General features: G+C 43.2%; 1 protein-coding gene across 2 annotated transcripts in view; it reads left to right on the top strand.

Moving 5' to 3' along the window:
• PDE8B (phosphodiesterase 8B) overlaps window positions 1–23,792 on the top strand; it is a 121,045-nt gene that overhangs the window by 53,507 nt on the left and 43,746 nt on the right. Inside the window, exons 2-9 of one of the 2 annotated variants that reach the window (XM_075270096.1) lie at window positions 8,904–8,960; window positions 13,729–13,919; window positions 14,454–14,513; window positions 15,495–15,552; window positions 16,722–16,810; window positions 17,778–17,856; window positions 21,357–21,497; window positions 22,973–23,061. In XM_075270096.1, coding sequence (XP_075126197.1) covers window positions 8,904–8,960; window positions 13,729–13,919; window positions 14,454–14,513; window positions 15,495–15,552; window positions 16,722–16,810; window positions 17,778–17,856; window positions 21,357–21,497; window positions 22,973–23,061 — 764 coding nt within the window. Of the gene's footprint in view, window positions 1–8,900; window positions 8,961–13,728; window positions 13,920–14,453; window positions 14,514–15,494; window positions 15,553–16,721; window positions 16,811–17,777; window positions 17,857–21,356; window positions 21,498–22,972; window positions 23,062–23,792 lie in introns of both variants that reach the window. The other variant, XM_075270086.1, reaches the window with a different exon arrangement.

Here is a 23,792-nt window from a genome sequence, read left to right as displayed (position 1 = left end):
TGCTCGCATGCTGCGGTGCAGGAGGCATTTGCAGTTTCATTCCTTGCTTAGGGTTTTTGGTTGCACTGTGTGAACATGGCTCTATTTCTGTAATTGATTTTCCACCACACCCGTCTGACTTCACCTTCATTTCCCTCTGTTCCTCTAATAGTTAAGTTTAGCCTTGCCCTGTGATTGACGGCCTATCCGCCTATCAACTCCAGGGCGGGTTCTTCCTCCCTATTTATTCATGGCTCTCATTCACATTGGTGCTTGCTATTGCCTTGTGTGTGCTGGCTTTTCTCTTGTTGTTTATTAGTGTATTCTGATTCTTGACCTCTGGCTTTCCCTATTGACTAATCTTTTGGATATCGATTTTGATACTGCATTTCTCGACTGTTACTGACCCCTGGCTAGCTGACCTCTCTTGTTGTTGTTTGTCTTGTCCGCATTTTGTGTGTCACGTATGTAGGAAGGGTTATGTCGTCCAGTTGTCACCTATTACATAGTATAGGACCGGCAAGCAGGAAGGGACAGTGGGGGGTTTCAGACCAGGGCTCACTGTCTCTTGTACCCCTTCCTCCAAGGTACATCTACCGCACTGGGGAACTGCTGTCCGCACTTCCCTTACAAGGATCTTTGTGAGTTTCGGTGAAGTGATGCAGGTCTTTTGGTTTTGGACAGTTGGGGAAGGTTTTGGGGGTCCTTTTCCTCTTGTGCATTTTTTGTGTTGCACATTGCACTTTTTTTTTTTTTTTTTTAGAGCCATTTGGGTGAAAATAAGTTCCAGTCTTGGGCTTTTAATAACAGCTGTGTACTGAACACCTTCTAGAGCAAGTCGTGCTGCATGTTACCACTTTAACATATTAAAGACCTATTTTCTATCATAAGATTTCCAGTCTAGTCGCTGGTTATCCACTAGTATTATAGCATCATGCTAATTTTTTATGCATTTTTTATATATAATTATTAGAGATGAGCGAATACCGTTCGATCGAGTAGGTATTCGATCAAATATCAGGGTATTCAACATATTCGATCTACCACGCGGTAAATGCAGTAAAAATTCATATCCCCTGCCACCTTCCCTGGCGCTTTATTTGCACCAATAACTGTGCAAGGGAGGTGGGACAGGAAGCAGGAAAACGTAGGCATTGAAAAAAAATTAGGAAAAAGTCATTGGCTGGCTAAATCAGGTGACCTCAGATTTATAAGAATAGTGTCAGCCATATTCGTCTCAGATGTGGTTTGGTGAGATAGGGAGAGATATTGTACTGAGGGTCAGAGAGAAATTGTAGCTTCTGCTAGGCATGAAAACTGAAAACCAACAGATCTTTTCAGAGCTATATTGCAGAAAAAGGATATATACACCTCCAGTATATAGACTCAACCTGCCAAAATTTCACAAAAGCCCTTTTTAGGGCTCAAATTCCCAACCACTGTTATACATTCTAACTGTCCCATAGGGGTGAGAAGAAACCTGTATACTGTCATCCAGTATATAGGACCTAATATACACTCAATATATCTAGCCTCTGTGTATACCAAAAAAGCAAAACTGTTATACAATCCAGCAGTTTGTCAAGTCACTAATTCCTGTATACTGACGTACAGTATATACAGTAGGACCTAATATACGCTTAATATATCTAGACTCTGTGTATACCCCCCCAAAAAATAAGATTTATATACATCTTAAAATGCGCAAGGCTAGCGCAAAAGGACAAGGCCATTGGCGTGGAAATGCAGCTGGGTAGCAAGGTTGCGGTCAAGCTACAGCGCATCCCATGCCTACTTGACAGGGGCAGCAAGCATTGTGCTTCTTCACAATCCCTGGCTTGATGGCCACATTAAGCAGGGTGCAGGGTACCACACTGACCAGGCCCAAGCAGCAGGAACAGGTGTTACAATGGCTAGTGGATAATGCTTCCAGCACCTTATCCACCAGCCAGTCAGCCACTACCTCAAGTCCTCTTCCTAGCCAAGAGTCTGGTCCTCCTCCCTCCCAACATGCCCAATTTTCCCCAGCAGAGTCATCCCACCTTTCTCCCCTCCCAGGAGCTGTTTTTGGGTCCTTTAACTGTCCCTCACTCTGTTCCACCACTTCACGAATCCCGGGAGCTACCAGATGACTTTGTGTGTCCTGATGCCCAAACACTGGAGCATCCGCCATCTCCTGGCAATTTTGCTGTTGTGGGCCAGCAACCCGTCCTCAGTGACGATGATGAGACACAGTTGCCATCAGGGCAGGCTATTGTCATGTGCAGTGTGCAGGAGGAGGAGCCGAGTGAGGAATTGGAAGAGGAGGTGGTGGACAATGAGGACACCGACCCGACCTGGACAGGGTTCATGTCAAGCAGAGAAAGTAGTAGGGGCCACACGGTGGCTCAGTGGTTAGCACTGCAGCCTTGCAGCGCTGGAGTCCTGGTGTTCAAATCCCGCCATGGGCAAAAAAACATCTGCAAGGAGTTTGTATGTTCTCCCCGTGTTTGCATGGATTTCCATCCCATAGTCCAAAAAAAGACATACTGATAGGGAAAAATGTACATTGTGAGCTCTATGTGGGGCTCACAATCTACATTAAAAAAAAAAAAAAGTAGTGTAGATGTGGAGGAAAGCACAGCACCAAAGAAGGTGGCTAGAGGCAGAGGCATGTCCAGAGGCAGAGGACAGCTGCTTCACAGAAGCCAGGCCAGAGCCAGCAAGGCCCAAGATGTTCCCTTTTCTAGCCACCCGAGAAAAACTCCCCCATTCCTCGATGGTGTGGAGATTTTTCAATGTATGCGCGGAAGACAAATTTAGTGCGGTTTGCACACTTTGCAACTCTAAACTGAGCAGGGGCTCTGAAAAGAGCAACCTTACCACCTCAGGCATGCGCTGTCATTTGGAAGGCAAGCACTGGGGTCAGTGGGAGAGAGCAAACACAGGACAGTCATCGTCCAGTATTGCCGCCATTGCCTCTCCCACTGTTGCCAGTGCTGGCGCTGAAGTCCAGACCACCACCCAGGACACCTCTACATCTGCCTCTGCCACTTTGGGGACTTCTCCCTCATCCTCCCCTTTTCCTGGCTCTGCTCCTTCTTCTGCACCATCATGCACCTCTTCCCAGCAACCCACCATCTCCCAGACGTTAGCACAGGCAGAAATATAGCTCTACCCACCCACATGCATAAGCCTTAAACATGCACATCTCCAAACTCTTGGCCCAGGAGATGCTGCTGTTCCGGCTTGTGGAGACTCAGGCCTTCCGTGACCTGATGGCAACTGTGGTGCCTCGCTATGCCATCCCTAGCAGCCACTACTTCTCACGGTGTGCCGTCCCCGCTGTAATATATAGCAAGCAGCCCTGTCTCTTTAAGAGCCTACATCTGCCCGAACAGCGGCTGTTGTGCGAGGTCCCCACACGCTGAAACTCAACATACCACATGTTGAGTAGAGTGTGTGAGCAGCAGAGACCCTTGATGGAGTACCATCTCCAAAACCCAAGGGTTCCTCAAAGTCAACTCCCGCAGTTTCTGCACCATGAGTGGCCATGGATGACAGACTTATGTGAGATACTACGCGTCTTTGACCAAGAGGGTCAGCTGTGATGACGCACTAGTGAGTGTAACCATCCTGGTCTGCTCCTGTGTGTGATGTGAGAATCCCTCATCGCCATCAGGGATAACACATTGCATGCTGAGGAGTTGGGGATAAGAGCAGAACCATGCCAGCAGGATAGTCAGTACACACACCTTTCCGCTTCACAGCATATAATGATGGAGGAAGAGAAGGAGGAGGATGATGAAGTGGCAGATGATATCATTGTCACACAGGAGGCTAGCAGGGAAGTTCAGTGCGTCCCATTGCTGTTGGGACGAAAGGGAGGAGGAAATGGAGAGTGACCCTTCCGGTGGGGGCAGCCAAGTCATGCCAAGTAACACTCTGGCAAACATGGCTGAATTCATGTTGGGGTGCTTTTCAAGTGACAAACACATTGTCAAAATAATGGAGAGCAACCAATACTGGATTTTTGCAGTCCTCGACCCCCGGTATAAAAATAACATCTTGTCTTTTATTCCGGTAGAGGGGAGGGCCAATCGCATTAATAACGTATTTGAAAAAGAAGAAAGGTAGATGGCACTGCCTGTTCTTAAACAGCAATAGATCACTTCAAAACTTCGCATTCATAGGATAAATCAAGACCCGGTTGATAAATGGGCTGTGAAGAATTAGGTGATGCTCAACGTTCCAAGGAAAAATACAAGTATATAATGTTCATAGAAGAGAGTAAAGGAAGAGCATTCACCAATTGATGTATCTTCTTAAAATCAAATCCTTTTTATTAGGTACATTTTAAAAACAGCCTTTTGGGAGGGAAGAATAACATTATAGGCGAAAATGTTATTCCTCCCTTCCGAAAGGCTGTTTTTAAAATGTACCTAATAAAAATGATTTGATTTTAAGAAGATACATCAATTGGTGAGTGCCCTTCCAATCGAATTAATGATTGCCACAAGCAACTGGTGCGGAATATGATGGAAATGTTTCCAGCAAGTCTCACTGGTGGCAGAGAGGAGAGTTCCTCTAAGAGGCTAACAACTGCCACCCGGTCCACACCCACCAGGGGCACACTCTCTAAGGTCTGGGACACGTTAATGGCACCCCCTCACCAAACTAGCGCCACTGAGGGGCCTAGTGTCACCAGGAGGGAAAAGTATAAGTGCATGTTGCAGGAGTACCTGGCCGACTAAAGCCCTGTCCTCTCCGATCCATCTGCGCCCTACACTTATTGGGTCTCCAAGTTGTATTTGTGGCTGGAACTTGTTCTTTACGCCTTGGAGGTCCTTTCCTGCCCTGCCGCCAGCATGCTATCAGAAAGGGTCTTCAGTGCAGCCAGTGGCATCATCACCGAAAAGCGCAGCTGGCTGTCAAATGACTCATCAAAATGAACAGCCAGTGGTTTGAACCATCATTTACTGTACATGTCCACCAGTGTGAAGCGCCCCAACATGAAGTTAAATGTATGTGCTCAACCTCTCCAGTTCCTCTTCCTCCTCATACTCCTTCACCATCAGTGTTGCACAATTCTGCTCCTACTAGGCTCAATCCACCCAAAGTCCCCCAAACGCTGCTGGTTAGAGGCTCAATCCATGCAAAGGGCCCAAAACTAAGCTGGTTAGAGGCTCCACTCACCCAAAGGGCCAAAAACTATGCTGGTTACAGGCTCAATCCACTCGAAGGGCCAAAACTAAGCTGGTTACAAGTTCAACTCACCCAAAGGGCCTAACATTCTGCTGGTTACAGGCTCAACTCACCCAAACGGCCCAAAACTATGCTAGTTACAAGCTCAATCCACCTAAAGAGCCAAAAACTATGCTGGTTACAGGCTGAACTCACCCAAAGGGTCTAACATTCTGCTAGTGCAATGCTCAACTCAATTAAAGGTGCAACGTTTAGATGGCTTCTTTCCAAACCGAGGGTGATTCCTTTCGGTAAGATGTGATGGCTGTTTCCAGCCCTGATTATCCTCGTTGATCGTGTTCAGTAATGAGGCCAGCTCAGCATGAGGATCTTGTACGTTAGGTTGTCCATGCCCACTAATATGCATGAAGACTCAATCACAGTAAATGTTCTTATTTTTCTTCAATTCAATCTCTGAATGAACTGCTCTGAAAGATGGCCTAGGCACTGCTGCAATGGCAATCACTGGGTTTTCCTGTTCTGGTTCCAATTAATCTTGTGTCTTACTTGAAGAAGAGACCATCTTAGTCTGATTGCTGGTTGCTTGTGCTGCAGCATGTGGAGTTGGGTCTGTCAGCCTTGTGATGAACTCCTCATTCTGGATCCCATTACTTTCAACAGTCTCTAAAGTCTTTTGACACTTTGAATTTTGTTCAGTTCCAAACGACTCTGTGTTTAGATTTGGCTCAGTCGCAGCTCCAGGACATGCCTTGGAAGTCAAGGTTTCCTTTAGTGGCTCCATCTCAGCAGGATGATGATGGTGAAGCTTGGTTAAATCTGGTGTCGGAAGGGAAAGTGGTTTCTGATCTACATCTAAAGTACTGGAGCATGTTGTTTGGACTATTAACACCTGATCAGAACCCTGTAGAGGTAATGTAGAGTCCCATATTAGAGGACCATTACCAGCAGTAGTAGTTGCAGCCAATTCTCCACCTTTGCGGTCCCCTAAATCAAAGTTACCCCCAGGACATAATCCACTGCATCAATCCAACACAATGAGAGTGATGGTTTTGGAACCACCATTTTAGGGGCTAACTATTTTAAAGGGGCTAACACTCTGCTGCTGCAAGGCTCAAATCACTTAAAGGGCCTACCGCTTTGCCAATGCAAGGCTCAACTCACCCAAAGGGCAAAAAACTGTGCTGGTGCAAGGCTCAACTCACTTAAAGGGCCTAAAACTATGCTGGTAAAAGGCTCAAGTCACCTCAAGGGCCTCAATCTCTGCTGGTAGCTCAGCTTAAGGGCCTCTAACTTAATTTGGAAGAGCTCACGTTAAGGGACAGAAAAGTAAATTTTGGACGGTTTTACCACATCACACACACATACGTATTTTTCCACTTTCGTAGAGGTTCTATAGAAAGGCCGGACCAGGGCGCAGCATAGGGGGAGGCCGCTATGACAGGGCCTGCAGGGGTCAGCAGAAGGTGGTCGTTAGGGATGGGAGGGGGAGCGGCTGGCCGCCGGCGGGAGTTGCTATGGAGAGGGGATAACGCCCCCTGCCCCTCGCGCCGGGGGGCCAGTCACGCAGCAGAGGAGCAGTAGTCCCGCCCGCCCTTTATGTGGGTGTTTTTGGGTGGTTTTACTCGGTTGTCACAGCAGTTGGTGTGGTGGGAGGTCCTTGGAGTTGGTAAAATTTTGGGAGTAAGGGAAAAACATGATGTGTAATTTTCCCCAATTGTCTAATTACTGTGGATGGGTGGTCTGGCCGCTTTTGGACTCCTGCTGGGTGGTGTCCCGTGGAGTGGTTTTGTGTTTGAGTGTGGTACTGCCATCAGTGTTTATGGTGCCCTTGAGCCTGTGGTTGCTTGTTTATGATGGACAGTTGGCAGACAGATCTTTTAGCTGCAAGGATTTCCCCCCTTTTGACACATTTTATTGTTAGTACACTGTTATTTATATATTTATTTAGTTAAAAAGGGGGTTATGGTATAACTTAGTTATCAGGTAGAATGTTTATTAAAGATTATTTTAAAAATTGATATTTTGTATTGTTTGTGTAATAAAACGGCTGCTGTGGCCAATTTATCCAACCTCTCTTGTTTTGTCCTTAGTTTAGGTGAGAAGTGGGGGGAGGTGGGGGTGAGAGGGAACTGGGTAAGGCTGCAGTAGTAGTAAGTATGAAGAACAAGACAGTGGACATCCTCAGTGCCAATGTCATGAGTTTGGAAAGTGTCTAGTTGATAGGCTGTGATGGTGGGGTAATACTGGGACTTGGGCGTGTTAGATGCCCCCAGACATGCTTCCCCTGCTGTCCCAGTGTCATTCCAGAGGTGTTGGCATCATTTGCTGAGGTGTCATAGTGGACTCGGTGACTCTCCTTAGTCGAATAGTGGTTTCCCCTGAAAAGAGCATTTTTTCCCCATAGACTATAATGGGGTTCGATATTCAGTCGAATATTGAGGGGCTACTCGAAACGAATATCGAATATTTCACTGCTCGCTCATCTGTAATAATTATCCAAGAGTATGAACTATATTCATAATGACTTAGTATCCATGTAGAGTTCTGCTCACATTTCTATTCTATGCGTCTTGTCAGATTAGATGACAACATGGCAACATTCAGCGCTATTCTTGCTGTCAAAATGACAACTAGCACAACAGAAACTCGATGAACCCTATTGTAAGTCATGACGCAGAAGCGAACAGAGTATAACATGTAGGACAAGCTCTGACGTCCACAATTTAGCGTCTTCATTGGCCAGTTCTGTAAGCCATATTTGTGTATTCATGGAGAACTCCTTTAAAAGTTTTGTCTACCCAATGAATGGAAGTCTTTTCCCACCAGTACGTGAGTTCGCGCTGAATACGGAATCTTTTATAGGTTAATGCAAACACTTAAATCAGTTTTTGTGTTTCCGAAACAAAGCGCAAATGTCTTTGGATACAGTACATGAAAAAGCTGAACTCCTGAACTGTTACTTAAGGGTTTTGTGACTACGTACAGTTTTATTATTGTTTTTCCATTTCCACGGTGCTCTACTGATGTGGTAGTTTTCCAAATCCTTGAACAGAATAATCTGAAAAGCCTTAGATGCCTAACCGGTTCAATAGGTTCTCCTATCCAAGAACCAAAGATGTTTATATGTAGGTCATTTCATTTTGCCATCCCATATTTGTTTTGCATATGAAGGACCACTTCAAGAAAACAGCAGTAGTCCTTCCCATTCTAAGAAATCTGTGAATGTTAGTTTACCCACAATGTGGGTCTAAGAGGGAGGGCTAGTGAAAGCGGTCTTGTGGTACAAAGCACTTGTCTATTCCATTCTACCATACAGAGGGAAGAAGAAAGGTGACCTCCTACCCAGGACCGAATACCAATCTACTGTTGGGTTGCTATGACCTGTCTATGACTAGTAAATACATTTTCGGAATTGTATCCCATCAATTTGTTTATAGCTTTATATTACATTTTAAGCAGGTTATATTCTAATATATATATATATATATATATATATATATATATATATATATATTAAATTCATAGTGTATTATTTTATATTTATTTATATATAATTGTGGATCAAAACTATCGTCGTGTGCAGAAGTCCTAAGGGAAAGGAATTCTATATGCTGCTTGGACATAAGTAAGATACCACTAGTCCATAGTAAGATATGTTACCAAGTTTCTTGTCTTCACATGTATTTCTTATTTTTAGCATTTGCACAAAAGATTGAATAGCATTCCTTCTCTATCAGCAGGTAACATCAACAGAACTGTGGCTTGGACCTATGAGACTAACACAGGATCCAATACAAGTATGTATGTTTGCACTTATTTAGACATTCAATTAAAGATTCTTAGATGAACGGTTAAAGAGGACCATTCCCCATTTCCACCAATTTCAGGTTTTTGCATCCTTTAATAGACACTAGAGATGAGCGAACACTAAAATGTTCGAGGTTCGAAATTCGATTCGAACAGCCGCTCACTGTTCGAGTGTTCGAATGGGTTTCGAACCCCATTATAGTCTATGGGGAACATAAACTCGTTAAGGGGGAAACCCAAATTCGTGTCTGGAGGGTCACCAAGTCCACTATGACACCCCAGGAAATGATACCAACACCCTGGAATGACACTGGGACAGCAGGGGAAGCATGTCTGGGGGCATAAAAGTCACTTTATTTCATGGAAATCCCTGTCAGTTTGCGATTTTCGCAAGCTAACTTTTCCCCATAGAAATGCATTGGCCAGTGCTGATTGGCCAGAGTACGGAACTCGACCAATCAGCGCTGGCTCTGCTGGAGGAGGCGGAGTCTAAGATCGCTCCACACCAGTCTCCATTCAGGTCCGACCTTAGACTCCGCCTCCTCCGGCAGAGCCAGCGCTGATTGGCCGAAGGCTGGCCTATGCATTCCTATGCGAATGCAGAGACTTAGCAGTGCTGAGTCAGTTTTGCTCAACTACACATCTGATGCACACTCGGCACTGCTACATCAGATGTAGCAATCTGATGTAGCAGAGCCGAGGGTGCACTAGAACCCCTGTGCAAACTCAGTTCACGCTAATAGAATGCATTGGCCAGCGCTGATTGGCCAATGCATTCTATTAGCCCGATGAAGTAGAGCTGAATTGTGTGTGTTAAGCACACACATTCAGCACTGCTTCATCACGCCAATACAATGCATTAGCCAGTGCTGATTGGCCAGAGTACGGAATTCGGCCAATCAGCGCTGGCTCTGCTGGAGGAGGCGGAGTCTAAGGTCGGACCTGAATGGAGACTGGTGTGGAGCGATCTTAGACTCCGCCTCCTCCAGCAGAGCCAGCGCTGATTGGCCGAATTCCGTACTCTGGCCAATCAGCGCTGGCCAATGCATTCTATTAGCCCGATGAAGTAGAGCTGAATGTGTGTGCTAAGCACACACATTCAGCACTGCTTCATCACGCCAATACAATGCATTAGCCAGTGCTGATTGGCCAGAGTACGGAATTCGGCCAATCAGCGCTGGCTCTGCTGGAGGAGGCGGAGTCTAAGGTCGGACCTGAATGGAGACTGGTGTGGAGCGATCTTAGACTCCGCCTCCTCCAGCAGAGCCAGCGCTGATTGGCCGAATTCCGTACTCTGGCCAATCAGCGCTGGCCAATGCATTCTATTAGCCCGATGAAGTAGAGCTGAATGTGTGTGCTAAGCACACACATTCAGCACTGCTTCATCACGCCAATACAATGCATTAGCCAGTGCTGATTGGCCAGATTACGGAATTCGGCCAATCAGCGCTGGCTCTGCTGGAGGAGGCGGAGTCTAAGGTCGGACCTGAATGGAGACTGGTGTGGAGCGATCTTAGACTCCGCCTCCTCCAGCAGAGCCAGCGCTGATTGGCCGAATTCCGTACTCTGGCCAATCAGCGCTGGCCAATGCATTCTATTAGCCCGATGAAGTAGAGCTGAATGTGTGTGCTTAGCACACACATTCAGCTCTACTTCATCGGGCTAATAGAATGCATTGGCCAATCAGCGCTGGCCAATGCATTCTATTAGCTTGATGAAGCAGAGTGTGCACAAGGGTTCAAGCGCACCCTCGGCTCTGATGTAGCAGAGCCGAGGGTGCACAAGGGTTCAAGTGCACCCTCGGCTCTCCTACATCAGAGCCGAGGGTGCGCTTGAACCCTTGTGCAGCCTCAGCTCTGCTACATCAGAGCCGAGGGTGCGCTTGAACCCTTGTGCACACTCTGCTTCATCAAGCTAATAGAATGCATTGGCCAGCACTGATTGGCCAGAGTACGGAATTCGGCCAATCAGCGCTGGCCAATGCATCCCTATGGGAAAAAGTTTATCTCACAAAAATCACAATTACACACCCGATAGAGCCCCAAAAAGTTATTTTTAATAACATTCCCCCCTAAATAAAGGTTATCCCTAGCTATCCCTGCCTGTACAGCTATCCCTGTCTCATAGTCACAAAGTTCACATTCTCATATGACCCGGATTTGAAATCCACTATTCGTCTAAAATGGAGGTCACCTGATTTCGGCAGCCAATGACTTTTTCCAATTTTTTTCAATGCCCCCAGTGTCGTAGTTCCTGTCCCACCTCCCCTGCGCTGTTATTGGTGCAAAAAAGGCGCCAGGGAAGGTGGGAGGGGAATCGAATTTTGGCGCACTTTACCACGCGGTGTTCGATTCGATTCGAACATGGCGAACACCCTGATATCCGATCGAACATGTGTTCGATAGAACACTGTTCGCTCATCTCTAATAGACACCACTCTTCTGATTCCAGTAAAATTGGAGTTTCCTCTATTTCCCACCGTTCCTGAGAAATGAGTGCAGTTAGTTTTGTTGCCTGATATGCGTATTAGACTCAGTACTATTAAATAGGTGATCTTAGGTAAGAGCAGACAAGGGGTATGATTGTGACCTCTTTGATACTGTCCAATCGGAGATGGCCAGTGTCAGAGAGCTTGGAATCACAACCCCTGTCTGCTCTGGCCAATGAGTACCGAGTTGAATGTAGAGCCCATAATATTATATCAGGTATCAAAACTAACTGTACTGATTGCTCAGGAACGGAGTCAGTGGAACGATGCCTATTAAAGGATGCAGGATCTGGTGGTGAAAGGTTATCTTTGATGTTTTGGAAATGGTCCAAATTGATATCATTTGCATAGCCTTCCCCTTCCCATCACCCTCCTATGCACCATAAAATGAGTTAATGTATTTTATACATGCTCTATTTGAATATATAAAACTCATTGAGGTTGAGCATTAGGAGGCCACTGCACAAACAGCCCCAGCAGAGCTCTGAATATAGGTCACCATGTCTAGCAGGTCCTATAGGACTCTAGAGAATTTATTGATTCTGTCACAAAACAGAGTTACTGTGGAAACAAAGCAGGATCAGACGTGTCTGCACAGGAGCCAAGCCTGAACGACTTCTCTTACATCATTTACTTTCTGTAAGTAATGTCAGGATCCTAAAATCTAGTAAATAACCCTTGTGTCCAAGAAGTATCATTCTTTGTCAGCAACGGGCTGTTGTTATTTATTGGGTGTCTACTGGAGCTGGCTTGTAACACAGTATACCAGGACTGACATGGTCTGCAATGGACAGGCATAGGCGTATGTCATCCATCAGGTTCTTGGATGATATAAGAGACTGTACACACACTTTGGATAAAGGTTGTTCTATTAAGATGATATAGAAATGAAGATCAAAAAAATGAGGGCTATGGAAAAGGTCTACATGTTTAAAGGGAGTCTGTCACCAGGGTGAAGCATATTAAACCAGCAAAGCAGTTACACAGTTGAGGTTCACCTGAGTGTAACTCTTTTTCCGCAATGAAAATATGGACCTCTGTTGTAGAGCTATTAATTTATTGTACAATATGGAATTGAGGAGTCCGGATCATTGAGGGGGGCTCTGTTGCTCCAAACTTCTACATGCCACACTTGTTAAGGCTATGGCCCCACATTGCAGAAATGCTGATTTTTTTTTTTTTGCTGCAGATTTTGCTGTGGTTTTTTGAGTTAAAGCCAAAAATGGCTGCAAACGGTATGGGGAATAGAGAGAAAGTTCTTATACTTCTATCTTCTGCTCAGTCCACTCCTGGAACTGCCCTTACTGGTCCAGGCTGCTCATTTGCATATTGTGAAATCAATGAATATCTATCCAACAGATGCACAGATTTTCATGGGGAAGAAAGGTCAGGCTCACCTGAGCGTAAAACTTATTAAATTGTATTGCTGATTTTATATGCTTTACTCTGGTGACAGACTCCCTTTAACCGTTTCCCAACATCTATCGTCATAGTATGGCAGATATAGGGTATTTAAATATGGCAGCCACTCAGGAGGTGAGTGACCACGATAGCCTTGGTTAAACCTATCCAAAATTCAATTTTGGGGAGGATCTCTGGCCCCCCAAAATGAAATGCGGGGCTGGTGATCCATTGCCATGATAGCCGGGAACCTATTGATGGCTCCCAGGCTTGTCTGACATTTACTTCTATTACTTGCTGCTCTATGCAGCCTGTCATATATGTAAAAATAGAAAAATAAAAATTTAAATCCCTCCCTAAAATAGTATAACTAAAAAGTACATCTGGCCCTGCAAAAAAAAGACACCTTGTGAACCCTGTACGCAGAAATATTATAAAGTTAGGGGTGCCAGGATATGGCGACTACAAGAAATATTATAGGATTTTTTTAAACAGAAATAAAACTATATGAATTTGGTATCCCTGGAGTCGTTCCAATACATAGAATACCAGTGACATGTTATTTTGGCTGCATATTGAACTCTGTCAAAACAAAGCCTGTAAGAAAGTTGCAGAAAGCACCCCATTCTGAATTTTTTTCCAGTACACGGAGAAGAATATTAAATGGTGACATTACGAAGTACAATTTGCCCTGCAAATCTAAGCCCTCTTATTGCTCTGTGAATGTAAAAGTAAAAAAGTTTGAAAAGCAAGGAGAAAAAAAACAAAAATTGAAAAATGCCATGTGCTGTGTCTGGTACTTACTCAACTCTATGGACTGCAATACTAGAGAGTCTATATCAGTTATTCTCGTGTTGTTTCATATCTAGGTGCTGCTTGTGTTTGCTAAAGAGGACAGTCAGAGTGATGGGTTCTGGTGGGCCTGTGATCGAGCTGGGTACAGATGTAATATTGCATGTACACCGGAATCAGCACTTGAATGCTTCCTCGATAAACACCATGAGATCATTGTCATAGACCATAGATACCCCAGATATCTTGATGCTGAGGCTGTATGCAGGTATGTCATATCTCATATTATTATCTTATTGGTTTGTATGTATACGATTTTGTTTTACACTTGGCCGACTTGGCCGTGTTACAGGTCATATTGCCATAATGTACCTCTTTGTGCCTTATAAATCGTAAGGAGACACACATAGAAATCACATGAAACAAATTAAATTTATGATTGGATTGAAATAATGGTTTGCTCCATCCTCCAGATGCTGTATTGCAGAGGTATTCTTCCATAGACGCATTGTTCCTAGGTTAGAATTGGCTCAAGGAGGCCCCATATGGAGACACATATAGAGAGCCTACCGTCTTTCATCACAGAGCCATAGCTACAACTAGTACAATGATACATTCTTGTGCAATGTCCAGATTGCCTTAGGTTGGGTTTACACACTCAATTTCCAATTAGTTATATGGCTATTGATCTAAATCTGTGTGATCTTATTATATCTGTCTTTTCTGCCCGTCTTACCAGTTTCAGTCCTTTTATTGCCGACCATTTAACATTTTCAAGCTTTTTATTGTTCTTCTTTGACAGGTCAATACGAGCAACAAAGCCATCAGAGCACACTACGATCCTGGGTGTGGTTCCGCGCTTGTAAGTTACTCAAACATGGTTTAGATGGGGGGTTTCTGAACTAATGAAACATATTAAAAACTTGTGTGCTGAATTCTCACCAGGTCATTCTACTGTAGCTTAGACAGTTATTTTTCTTTTTCACTAGCTTGCCAGTCTTTGTGCTGCACATTTGTTTTGATGCTACTAGAGCTTGCAGTGGTTGCAATTGAAAGTAAAGGACTACAGTGCCTTGGATTCCTCTCCCATCTTACAGTTGCTGTTGTCTCTGTTTACATCTGCCCATATGACCTTCTATGACAGGTTATAGGGTAGTTTTGTGATTACTCTTTAGGGCAGATTTACTTATGAAGTGCACCAGAATTCTGGCACAGTTTGCATCAACAAAATGAATGTACATGCAGGGAATTTTTTGGTAGGGCTTATGACAAACAATGTGCATCTCAAGCCATTCCCCATTCCTGACAAGCCACACCATGTTTCTGTTTAGTCTCACACTCTTATTGGACAAAGCACAAACAATAAATGTGGTATACAACTTCGGGACCTGCTCCTATCTCCATAATGGGGGTCCCCCAACCATTTCTACTGCCTGTCGCCTTGACCACTGTGGAGAGGTGGCCGCACATACACAGTTCACTCCTATAGGAGCTCCAGAAACAGTCAAAGAAGTGGCCAACTTGCTATTCCCACTACCAATGTACCAGACATGACAGTGACCCCTGTCTGGAGAACATACATTGAATGGGCCTGGTAATAGATATAAGCTTCAAGATGGTCCAGATATACAATATACTGTACTCTATTGACATTCCAAAAAATATAGATTGTATGAGGATTAATATTGGTCCAGGATTAAAAATTCTAAGTTAAATAGCGCACAATTGGAGATATAATATAAGTTCAGTGGTAAAAGGTTACACACATGTAGACATATTCCTCTTTATCTGACAATATATATAGAAGCATATGGAAATTATTATCATCTCTTTTTTGGCTCAGGGGACCTGATCAGGAGGAAACATCAGTCCTCCCTCTTCTTCATGCTGGATTCAATAGGGTAAGCAACAAAACATACATATGTATCAATATATGTGGCAATAGCTGACACTTTTATGACTTGGCAGTGAGACATATGGCAGCTGTGTACCGCAGTGGTAGCAGGCGGCCACTACAGGAATATTGTGGTGTTACAGTATGCCCATACAAAGGAATGGATAATCATAATATATGGTTGCATAGCGTGGAAGAGTCCCTATTTATGGCAGCTCTGCTCTGGGTCATCAAGAAGTTCTTGAACAGAGCACTTAATAGCGTATATGGACATAGGATGGCCTTATGGAACATCTTCTTTCTTGACAATTATTGATTCACCTTGTGGACATGTATCAGAACAATATAACTACTAAGTAGTAAATGTTCTGCTCTGTATGTTTAAGGCTACAGTTATATGACTCCCATGAGTTTCTCTGCAATATGCTCTCCAGATCAGAATCTTGTGTCTGTTTTTATGGACCTGATATCTCCATTGAGTTGCATGGATTCATAAATAAAATGGATCCCACATGGAACCATTGATAAGGTCAAAGCCGTGTTTATGACTAGTTGACCAATAATCCTGGGTAACTGTTGTCGTCCTAATTAATTAGGCTGAGTGCCAGCAGTAAAGAAGTCACACCACGTGCAATGTTGGTATTAGTTCCTCTCTCAGCCAAGGAATGTGTGCTGACGCGCTTTTATTAAAACAACATGCGGTTAAATAGTAGCAGAGAAAGTAAGAGAGATAAAAACAACACAAGTTTCCATATTCATTCCTGATTGGTATAGTACATTTAAATCAAACAGAATAAGTTTAAGCAGTTCCATATATAGCCAGCTACTCCCGGCCCTGCGTGGTAACCTTGGGGAGCTGTCTTCTGGCAGCAAGCCAAGCATTTGTTTTTCTTGCCCCCATCCTAGATGCAGGCGCCATCTTATCATATAACATTATACCAGTTTCAAGCATAAGCAACTATATCTAGCATTCAGCTTTTAAGGATAACAATGTTTTTCATACATTTCATGATTAGAACCTTCACACCATAAAAAAGCATGTCCAAAAGTCAGCTCAGTCATGTGAAGATAGCCATACACTGCTATCCACTTCCATCTATTCTTATCTCCCATAAAAACTATAGATGAAACCCATCTTTCACCAGTGGATTTATAGATATATTATGTATTTTTCAGAGATTCATGGAGAATTTCAGTATGATTGCTTGTTACAATGAACTCATCCAGATAGAGCACGGAGAGGTGCAATCTCAGTTCAAGCTAAGGTGGGTATATGGATTCATTTCTTGCTATGTACATAGACTAATAGCTCGGTGGTATCTTAGAGGATTTGGTTATTTAGACTACACTTACGAAAATGTGGATTGTGTGAACTTTTTCTGACCCAATGTATCACCAATCTACAGCCAGGTATTAATAACTAATAACTGCAGTCCGTGGTTAGATAATGTATTGCTTAAAGCAAATACAAGCTTTACTGGGCAGATTCATTTGTTTGTTTTTTTTAATGTAGATTGTGAGCCCACATAGGGCTCACAATGTACATTTTTCCCTATCAGTATGTCTTTGGAATATGGGATGGAAATCCATGCAAACACGGGGAGAACATACAAACTCCTTGCAGATGTTTTTTTCCCCCTTGGTGGGATTTGAACACCAAGACCCCAACACTGCAAGGCTGCAGTGCAAACCACTGAGCCACCGTTCATTTGTGAGCAAGCTGGAGGTTACATCTCCATCAAGGTACTATCAAGGCCATGTTTAGGTCTGGAGATACAGCTAACACATAGTGGAGTTGCTGAATTCTCTGCTGACCTAAAGGTGAAGCTACCCATTGAGGCAATTGCTTTACCCTGCCAACCCACAGTGGCCAATGACCATGCAATGATGCGGTTAAAACTGAAGCTTTCCTTGCAATATCATGCGTCCATTGTCGGGCAAGGCTTTGGACATGGCAGTGAATGCAGCAGTTGCTGTGCCTTGTGTCTTCGCCCTAATGGTTTTATACATCACTCGGTTATAAGAAGAAAAGATGAACTGCTTCAGATGGCGTCCCATTACTTGTCCCCATGGCCGCTGCTTGTAAAATGGTGCTGCAGTATTATTGATCTCCGCTTAATAGTGATTAAGTGCGCTTGTCTGGCTGGAGCCTCACATCAAGATTTCTACATCCATTTTGACAACATCCTATATTTTCAGGTTATATAACAATTGACTGTGTATGTGCTGCAGGTCCTGTAATTCAATATTTACTGCGCTGGATCATTGTCAGGAAGCCATAGAAATTACAAGTGAAGAACATGTCATACAGGTACAGATAACAGATTTATTTCTAGATATTATTTTATACAGTGGCTCGCAAGAGTATTCATACCCTATGAACTGCTTCACACAAACTTAACTGTCTTACAACAACAAACTTAAATGTATTTTATTGAGATTTTAAGTGATAGACCAACATAAAGTAGCTGATAATTGAGAAGTGGAAGAAATATGATAAATGGTTTTCAAAAGTCTTCAGCCCCCTGTACTCTGATACCCCTAAGTAAGATCCAGTGCACACAATAGCCTTCAGAAGTCACTCAATGAGTTATTGGAGTCCAGCTATGTGTACTATAGTCTCAGTATAAATACATCTATTCTGTGAAGACCTCAGTGGTTTGTTAGAGAACACTAGTGAACAAACAGCATCATGAAGACCAAGAAACTCACTAGACAGGTCATCGATAAAGTTGGGGAGAAGTTTAAAGATGGGATAGGTTATAAAAACATATCCTAAGCTTTGAGCATCTCAAGGAGTGCTGTTCAATCCATAATCTAAAAATGGAAAAAGTATTCTACAACTGAATACTTACAAGGCACTGTACATAGTATAGATGAGCCTATAAGATTAGCCACGTTCAGCAGCTCAATAACCGTTCTTGTGTCCCTTCATAATGAAGGATATTTAGTGGATGAAGGGTAGAGGAACACACAAAAATCATTTCACTGTTTCATACCTGTATCAGCACCTTTGTCTGGTTCCTTATCCAACACCCTTATGAAATATGGATACCTATGGTCCAGCCGATTAAAATATCCATATTGGGCTGGATCTCTGCCCTGACCCCACATCTATACAGTATATACAGATTATAGTGAAACCACCTTTTATCTAGACCAGGTTTTTAAGTGCCATCCTGAAAAATATTTGGGCCATCATTTTTATGGACATGATCTCAATTAGTGGACAATACTACATTTGCTAACAAAATAATTAACAAATATTTCTATGTACAGTCACCTAAAAACATAAAAATCTGAAATATCTGCGTCAATGCAGAAGTCAAAAAAGTTATACGTTTTTGAAAAAACTAATAAATAATTGTGTTGTCCTAAACAAAAAATAGATTTTTACATGAATGGCGGTAAATATGCAATATGAGACTGCTGCAATACCTGGACAAGACAGTCTGGTTTTGAGAAAACAAATCAGCTCCTTTTTCTGCTTTTGAATAATATTTTACCATATCCCAACATTTATGTAAAATATAATAATTTCCCTTAGCAAATCATTTGCTTTTCTTATCTTATATTGCTATTTAAAGGGATTATCTAACTTCCAAAAATTATCTGCAAATACATCCACAGCACTGCTAAATATCCACTGTTCCCTTATGCAGCCTTTGTTTGGCTTTAGTTTACTTGCTGCTCCTTGTTATTTAAATGCAGTGAATCTGTGGATAAACAACATTCCCCATGATTCATCTGCCTGCTCTCTCTTTCTATGTACTCCTCCTTTATCCTACCTCCCCTGAAATTAAATCACAGTTGATAAATCTACTGCTGCTGTGATCTTTTGTTTGCTGGCAGCACTGCAAACAGGGAGGAGTAGAGACTTGCAAACAAAACGTCACAGCTGAGGTCAGTGACCTAAAAATAAATCAGATAAATGGTGCTGAATTTAAACAGGATATATATTAGGAAGTGTTTTGAATTGATTCATCCTGTTAGTTAGCCCATATTTTTAAAATCTGGATAACCCTTTTAACAACATGATGGTTTATAGTCCTTTTCCTGGGGTAGATTTTCTGCCTGTGAACAATCACTCATATACAATATAGCATGTCACCCATCACTCATTAATGTGACAGTTATCAATATTATGATCATTCATCCCCATACAATTTACATTTCTTAGTAATATATCATGTTTATATGGGAAGTTGTGCTGTGAAATTACATAAATTTTCATGTTTGCAAAAACAATTCAATCACCTGACACACAAGTTATCATCGTATGTTTACATGTGGAAATGAACAGGACGTGTCAGTCAGATGAATGTTCAATTACCCGATCAGTCATCCATGTAAAGTCATTTTCACACAACAGTGATGGTCGACTGTGACAGCTGTTTTTTTTTTTTTTTAACAGCCTTCACACAGGATGAGAGCAATGGACAGTAAATGTCAGATACAGATGGGGCCCCTCCGTCTAGTGTTCATCTGCATTCACCCCTATGTAAAATACATGATGAAAGCTTTCTTCCATCATGTGATTTACTTCTGTGTGTTTACTTCTTTGTCTTCTCATGTGTTACTAAAACAAACAAATATGACAGAAGAAAGTGTCCATCGTGTTATTTACATTATAGTCAATTGGAGCGAATGGAGACAGAAGGTGCTCTATCTGTGTCTATCATTCTACTACTGTTACTGTCCATTGCTCTAATCCTATGACAGATGAGAGCCACAGATTGTAATAACGGTATTGTAAAAAGACCCCTGAGTCCCCTTAGATCTGTGCTATGAGGTCACATGTTGGGTAGTAGCATGGAGATAAAGTCATATCTGGACAAAGCAAAAATATCAGGTTTAAAGGGGTTGTCCAAGAATTTATATTTTTCTTTAAATTAGGCCAGGGGAGTTAAAGAAAAAAGCACAAAGAAAAAACTCATACTCCCCTGTCCCTAGGACTCCGGTGTCCTCCCAGAGTGGTCCGGTCTTGCTGAGGATGTTTGTTCCTGATGGAAGTCTCAGCGAAGGATGCAGGACATGTGACATCCCCGCGTCTTATCCCTAGGCTGCTGAAGTCAGTCAGTGGCCTAAGGAAAGGGAACTGGGATGTCACAGCCTGGACATTGGAGCAGAAGGACTGGACTGTGCTGGGAGGACAGTGGAGCACTGGGGACTGGTATTTTTGGGGGGGAGTTTTCACCACCCCAGTCTAAATTTTTTTAAAATTTTTTTATCCTGGACAACCTCTTTAAAATCAACGGTGTATATGAATGGAGAAGGCAACATAAACTTGAAGCAGAATATTTATTTAAAGTGTGAAATTTTATTAAAAAATTGAATCGCCTTGTTGTAGTGTTATCCAACTGAGCCCTAAGGTCGGGTTCACACGGAGTATTCTGGCTCGTCATTTGGTACGTAGACGCCGCGGGAGGATTTGCGGGCCGTATACGCTCCCATTGTTTTCAATGGGAGCCGGTACCGTACACGCGGCGCTATTTTGCAAAATCACGGCTGCAAAATAGTGCCGCGTGTACGGTACCGGCTCCCATTGAAAACAATGGGAGCGTATACGGCCCGCAAATCCTCCCGCGGCGTCTACGTACCAAATGACAAGCCAGAATACTCCGTGTGAACCCGGCCTTATGCTAGTCTAGATCTTACTAACAATACTCTTAAAAATGTCTGCGTTAAAGACTTCAGCTTTGGTAATATCCGTATACTGGGCAGTAGTTTTATTCGGTCTTTGATATATTAGGTATTATTCCTTGTAATCTCTGAATAACCTCACAGTTCTAACTACTTTTAACTTGTCAGTATGTTAATCCAGCTTTCGAGCGGATGATGGGTTATCACAAGGAAGAAATGCTGGGAAAGGAACTCACTGATTTTCCAAAAAGTGACAAAAACCGTGCAGACCTATTAGATACCATCAACACTTGTATCAAAAAGGGAAAGGTACGGAACATTATGGTTACTTTGTGTATATGTTCACAAAATTATAATCCCTACACGTCCCTCAAAGGCTAAATGAAAGGGATTCTACCATTAAAAACCTCTTTTTTCTCATTGACACGACGGAATAGCCTTAAGAAAGGCTATTCTTCTCCTACCTTTAGATGTCTTCTCCGCCCCGCCGTTCAGTTAAAATCCAGTTTTTCGCCGGTATGCAAATGAGTTCTCTCGCAGCACTGGGGGCAGTCCTCCGCGCTCAAACAGCACTGGGGGCGTCCCTAATGCTGCAAGAGAATTCTCCAGCACCACCTCCATTTTCTTCAGGAATGGGGTCTTCACGCGTCTTCTTCCGGGGGTTGACTTCAAACTTCTAGGCCTCGGGCCTAGGGCAAAGCCAACTGTGCATGCCCACCGGCCACAAGAAAATGGCCGCTTACACAGTATTGTAAGCGGCCATTTTCTTGTGGCCGGCAGGAATGCGCAGTCGGCTTTGCCCTAAGCCCGAGGCCTAGAAGTTTGAAGCCAACCCTCGGAAGAAGATGCGTAAAGACCCCATTCCTGAAGAAGATAGAGGCGGTGCTGGAGAATTCTCTTGCAGCATTAGGGACACCCCCAGTGCTGTGAGAGAAATCATTTGCATACTGGCGAAAAACGAGATTTTAACCGAATGGTGGGGCGGAGAAGACATCTAAAGGTAGGAGAAGAATAGCCTTTCTTAAGGCTATTCAGTTGTGTCAATGAGAATAAAAAGGTTTTTAATGGTAAATCCCTTTAAATATAACTTCAGTCTCTTTGATTCAATTATTTTAGGGCTGCAAAGCCACTTTTTACAATGATTATTTAAGGCTAGTTTTACATCTGCGCCTGATCTTGGCTTTGGAATTCCATTCCCCATTCCGCTTTCAGTGGAAATCGGGCAGAAAACTTGGTGGACCCCATTATAGCCTATGGGGTCCGTGTGCTCTCATTGCACACCGCTTGCCAATGTATCTGGTAGTCTGTTTGGGGAGGTCCCAATGCCGACTCCTCCGAATGGATTACCAACGCAGGTCTTCTCATTCAGCACCAGTATATGGAATACATTCATAGCAGACTCATGGCACCAGGTTACGTAACTGTATTATTTATTTAGCGCCATCATATTCCAAAGAGCTTTTAAAGACATTGCCAGTCACTATCTCATAATCCACAATCCCTATCAGTATGTCTTTGGAGTATGGGAGTAAACCCACACAAACATGTGGAGAATATACAAACTCCTTGCATATGTTGTCTTCGGGAGAGTTCAAACCCAGGACTCCAGCGCTGCAAGGCAACAGTACTGACCACTGAGCCACCGCACTGTGCTACACTACAGATGATACACACTTAGTATTGTCTATGAATGTGATTTATTGTAATGGAGGGCACTCTTTAAAAATGGGGCACTCAAGCTTGCATCCTTTCCATGTTGACATAGTTTCCTTTCTTTATTAAAGGAATGGCAAGGAATTTATTATGCAAGACGGAAATCAGGAGACTCCATCCAGCAACATGTGAAAGTCACTCCAGTTATCGGACAAGGGGGGTGAGTATAAGAATCCTTACTTTTACACACTGGTGCACATAAATGGTTGATGGCTTGTCATGTGATATACGGTCCATGGTCATGTGATATACAGCCTATTGTCATGTGATATACAGTCCATGGTCATGTGATATACAGCCTATTGTCATGTGATATACAGTCCATGGTCATGTGATATACAGCCCATGATCATGTGATATACAGCCTATTGTCATGTGATATACAGTCCATGGTCATGTGATGAACACACAGGTGCACAGCTCATTACCAGATGTCTGATTACTGTGCTGTGGCTGTAATGAGCTGTGCACCTGTGTGTACATCACATGACCATGGACTGTATATCACATGACAATAGGCTGTATATCACATGACCATGGACTGTATATCACATGACCGTGTGAAAGATTTTTTCTATTTGTCAAAAACAGACAAGGATTTTGATGCTGAATTTTAAGCTGATTTTGATGCTGAGTTTGGAGAAAAGTGCCACAGTATTTTGCTGTTATTGGGCAGGGCCAAATTCAGGCAGATTCTGTGTGAAATTCATACATGTGAACACCCCCCAAGGCACCTCTGAAACAAGGACACTTTATACAAAAGCATCTAGGAGTTGACCAGAAAGGGCTATGCTAATAAGTGGTGATACCTCGGGGGCTGGCTCCTTTCTGTTATACACGGGAGGGGCATTGTGACAAAAGTCCTGTCAATTGCTCTTAAACAAGCAACGC

The sequence above is a fragment of the Leptodactylus fuscus genome, chromosome 1 (assembly GCF_031893055.1).
Source record: "Leptodactylus fuscus isolate aLepFus1 chromosome 1, aLepFus1.hap2, whole genome shotgun sequence".
Taxonomy (NCBI): domain Eukaryota; kingdom Metazoa; phylum Chordata; class Amphibia; order Anura; family Leptodactylidae; genus Leptodactylus; species Leptodactylus fuscus.
The sequence above is the reverse complement of the archived record's forward strand: the minus strand, read 5'-3'. Positions and strand labels throughout refer to the sequence as shown.